This window comes from Orbicella faveolata, unplaced genomic scaffold (genome assembly GCF_042242905.1).
Source record: "Orbicella faveolata isolate gen_17 unplaced genomic scaffold, um_ofav_v1 contig_1, whole genome shotgun sequence".
Lineage (NCBI taxonomy): Eukaryota > Metazoa > Cnidaria > Anthozoa > Scleractinia > Merulinidae > Orbicella > Orbicella faveolata.
The window spans coordinates 4642501-4647156 of NW_028301536.1; the positions used below are offsets into that span (position 1 = coordinate 4642501).

General features: G+C 39.1%; 1 protein-coding gene across 3 annotated transcripts in view; it reads left to right on the forward strand.

The window, feature by feature from the left end:
* Positions 1 to 4358, forward strand: part of LOC110061969 (uncharacterized) — an 8789-nt gene extending 4431 nt beyond the window's left edge. For all 3 annotated transcript variants that reach the window (XM_089286074.1, XM_089286077.1, XM_089286081.1), the window contains exons 4-6: positions 420 to 555; positions 1411 to 1529; positions 2483 to 4358. In XM_089286074.1, the coding sequence (XP_089142200.1) occupies positions 420 to 555; positions 1411 to 1529; positions 2483 to 2695 (468 nt within the window). In that variant the 3' untranslated portion in view covers positions 2696 to 4358. The remainder of the gene's footprint in view (positions 1 to 419; positions 556 to 1410; positions 1530 to 2482) is intronic.
* Positions 4359 to 4656: the final 298 nt, after the last annotated feature.

The window sequence follows — 4656 nt, forward strand, 5'->3', positions numbered from 1 at the left end:
GTCTCGAGCGGAAGCACTAGCTTTGGTGGCAGCGATGCCTAGTTCATGCGGAATTATCGTGTTAAGTGATCGCACTCGTCCGCAATCTGATCGAACTGGTTTTAATTGTAGAATTAGTGCACAAGTAATGAGTGAAATCCATGCCTCAACTGAGCCAGATCGATCGGACATCTTAACTATATTTGGAAAAATAGAAAAACGATCTCTGGTTAAAAATTTGTTTAAAACGAGCGACCAGTCTGTAGTCTTTAACGAGTTTACTCGTTAAAGACTACAGACTGGTAGTCGAAAGCTCGTTTTAAACAAATTTTTAACCAGAGATCGTTTTCCTATTTTTCCAAATGTCTTATCCTGGTTACTCATCTATTTTTAAATCTTTACTATAATTTATTAAAATTATTGTATTGTATGGTACCAAGGGGCCGGAACTGTATCATCGAGTGAGGAAAGACACTCCCTATCGACTTTGGAACCCAGCAACCACCTCCTTGCTTCAACGAGATTCTAACAATATCATCAGTTGCAATGGCACTTTTACGGACATGGATTACGGTAGTAAGTATGCAGCATAGGTCAAAACTTCGTTTCTTATTGAGTAAAAATAATATCGGTTTATTAATTGAGTGAAAATAAAGTCGGCGCGGTTTTTTCTTGGTCTTTCCCCTATATTTCTTCATTGAATGTTCCCTCCAAGTCGCCAATAGTTCTTTGTTTATACTATCATGGAAAAAAAAAAAATTCCCGAGACACTCCTACGTTCTGCATTCAGATGATAGAAACAAGACCCTGATAAAATGTTCGAAGTTGACGTTCAACTCTTACTTCGACTGCAGCCTGCCAGAGTCATTTTAAAACGTCATTCCTATAATCTACAGGATAGCTCATCACGCGAGAATGTGACTTATTTTGTTTAACGTGCATGCCCTCTGGTATACAAGATGGTTATACAAATAGAAAACAGTGATGTTTTTTTTTAATGTGATCTTATTTAGAGCGGTTTTCATTTGAGTGTCGAAAAGTAATTGGTTTTGCATCAACTACGCTACACCGACTTGGCTTAAAAAACTCGCGCCACTTTTTCATCCAATCTGAAGAAAAATCAAAACCAGTCGCGACTCACTCGCACTCGTTTTCCCGCGCTTTGCATCAGCTACATGGAATTACTTCTTGCTTTGATTCGTTCACTGTTTTGTCTGTGCCATTTGTGATTGGTTAGAGTGATTTCTTTGGTTTTGGTTTTCCGACACTCAATTGAAAAATGCTCTATGAGTCAAAGTCACAAAATTGCGAAACTAAACCGCCATATCAAATGCGGAGCTGCTTTATAACGTTCACTTGTTCCAAGCTACAGAAATGTATGTCAATTTCTGCTAACAACTTTTAAACAGTTTTCCCTTGATTTATTTGTAGCTGTTGCCAAAACAAAGGACTCAAGTACAACAGGATTTTCCTTTTTCTTTGAAGACACATCGAGGTCGAAGACTTACGTTATAAATGCCACAAATAAAGGGGAGATCATGGTAGCCGCGGTAAGTATTTAGTAATGATCATTAGATAGACAATTTCTCAGTAAGCATGGCTACCGCTCATGTTTATCTAAACGAAGCTTGTTGTATAATTTGTTTGGTTCGCAGCCAACAACACCAAAAAATGGCACGGTAAACAAAAGCTCTTAGAGTTGCAAAAGCAATATGTTTTGGAGCTGATAACAATATAATGTCGTGAGAACCTGAGTAGAATCGGTAGTGCTAGGTTATGAAGCTCAGCGCCTGGGGTCAAATGTTTCGTATGGCACTTTCAAACGATTTTAACGGTTTTAATGTAGTTAGATCACTTTTACATAAACATTGAAGGTCTATGTCAGTGGTGAGAGTGGGGTTGGGGGTGGGGGGGAGGGGATGGTAAGCGCACTAGAATCAGTTTCAAGCGGTCCAGGTTTAGGCCTTTGATTCTGTCTCATCGTTGTCTTGAGAAAACGGTTTTTTAGTGTTATTGAATTGCTACACAATGTATTTCCCACCGAGGTGTACAAATGGATAATGGGGAAGGTAATGGACCAGGGAGCAGCAGAAAAACTGTTAGACTAAATCGATTCATACTTCCAGTGGTGCATCCAGTGGTGGAACTTGGGATCTTGAGTGAAAAAAAAAAAAGTATCACAGAAGGAAGAAAAGCCGCCAGGACAAGCAAAAAAAAAAAAAAAAAAGGGCTGCCCACTTGGCTCAAGTTCTGGATCCGCCACTGGCTTCGGAAACCGGAGATAAGCCACACCCTTACAAAAACTTATCTTTACACAGACTTATCCTTGCCTCACAATAATGGCTAACTAGAACTGGGTCACTCTCATTTAATTTCAAGCGCTTTTTCGCCAACTGTCGTGTAACGAAACTCCATGTGGCTTTACTAAAGGAAACGAATTTCATGTTGTCGGAAAAAGAAAGTGATTAGCTAATGTTGAATGCTTCTCATCATTATCCTTAAGGAATACAGCACGGACAGCAAAACACAGTCGTCAATGAGATTCAGGCCAATCTACTACTGGAGTTTTACAGTTTTTAGAAACGTGAAGTACAAAACTTACCTGGGTTGCGAAAAAGATGGACGATCGCTGCTGGTGGCGATGAACAGCACAAGTTACCCGGATCCGAGAGCTTTATTCATTACCAACAAATACAATCTCGATTTTAGCTTTTGATTGCATCAAGAGTTCAGAGGTTAGAAATCAACAGCAAAGATATGTTAACTGATTTAACTCATAGATGCAGGTGTCTTCTGACATAAGGAATTACTTTTGCTTTTCACTATCGGTGATCTGCCTTTTAAACCAAACTCCTTTTCTAACTGTTTTTTTGGCGATCAATAACTGATGGAAAAGAGCTTGTGACTGTAATAGCTGTAGTGATAGCCGCCACGAATTTTTGTTACAGACCTAACTACGTTTAGAGGGCCAAACTAAAATAATCCAATAACCCGATTGTCCAATTGCTTGTCTGATATATGTGCACTGTATATGTCTGGATTTATGAAAGCAGAGTTAAAGAAATCAAGCGTTTTATTCTAGACGATATAAAAAAAGTCTTTTTTTTCCTCCACTCTCTTATCTCCCTTTTCTTGCTCTCCTCTCTCTACTTTTCTCCATCTTTGGAGTTATTTTAAGGCCTTTTAGAGTTGTGAAATCAAAGTGCATATGGCTGTTTTTGTGCAAAACCTTAACACGGTTTTCATAAATTCAGTCATATATATAATTTAATTATTCGACTGGCCACTGTTCGAATGATCACAGGTTACCACAAATGAAAACTGCTTTTTTTGAAGTTTCATGGCTTCCGCAGCCACTATGAATGTGACTATTTCTGCGGTTTTCACGTGCAAACGCAACTGGTCAATTAAGAAAATTTTGTTCGAGAGGACTTAGTTGGAGTGATTCAGTGCAATATATAACAAAAATAGGTACGCAGTGCGTACATGGTCGGACATGCAACACATGCCTATTACCTTATCAAGGGTGATACGTTTTGCAGTGATCCTTCGTCATTTAATTTGAAAATAAATGTTCAAATGCGGACGCGTTCTGTGGTAATTCACACAGAAGCGAAAAACGTTTGCCGAGTGCACTTTGGGAGCAAACTGTATAAAGAATACCATATGTGTAAGATCTGAGCCATATCAGCAGCTCAATGGAAATCAGCCTATGGTGTCGGTAAACAATGAAAATTAGAGGGTTTGCTACATAGTCCTTCCCTGTGACTAAGGAGCAGAAATAGTTTAACTGACATCAGAGTCAGTCACAACTGGGCCTGGGTTTGTCTCAACGCAGTCAACATCGCCGGCAAATCAAATTTGAAATTATACAAAAATAGCTGTGTAACCCAGAGACGACTGATTTTCGTTATTTTGAAATAACGAAACACACTTCTTAGTACTGATAAATTAATTGATGCGAGGTAAAACGAAAGCAGCATACAACACCAGAATTTTTCCTTAAAGCATCCTCGATACTCCCTGAGAGCTAAATAAACGCTTTGCATGCCAACTACAAGTCTTTACGTATTGTTGTAAACTTTTCCCCATTTCAGCTTTGTTTTGCCTAAACTAAGTGCAGATTAAGGTGCTCAAAATTAATTCGAAGTTCCAGTGAAACAATTCTCCAGGAAATAATCAACGTAATTCTCGATTAGCTTAAGGTATTATACTTGGTTTGCTCAGGTTTGCTCAAGAATGCTTCAAGGTTATCTGAAAGTCACCCAATCGTGCGGTCACGCCCGCTATCGAAGTCAGCCATATTGACTTGAGTATCGATCCCCGCTCTGATGCGATGTGTTTACATGTTGTAATCAAATTAAAACGAATAAGAAATACTCACGGTTACGTTTGTTCTGGTAAAAAGGCTACGCCACACACACACACACAGAACTTTCTGGTAAACAGCTACGCAACACGCAGCTAGAACTTGCTCGTAAACAACTACATAGGCTTTTGTACGTTATGCTTTTCTTCCCCCACTAAAATAATCCAATTTAACCCTCCATTTTTTTCCATTAAAATAATCGGTCCCCCCCCCCCCCCAAAAAAAAAAAATATCACCAAAATGCTCGGTTAATGATCATACATAGGGGTTTTGCACCAAGGTGACTGAAGAAACCTGACCGCCTTTAA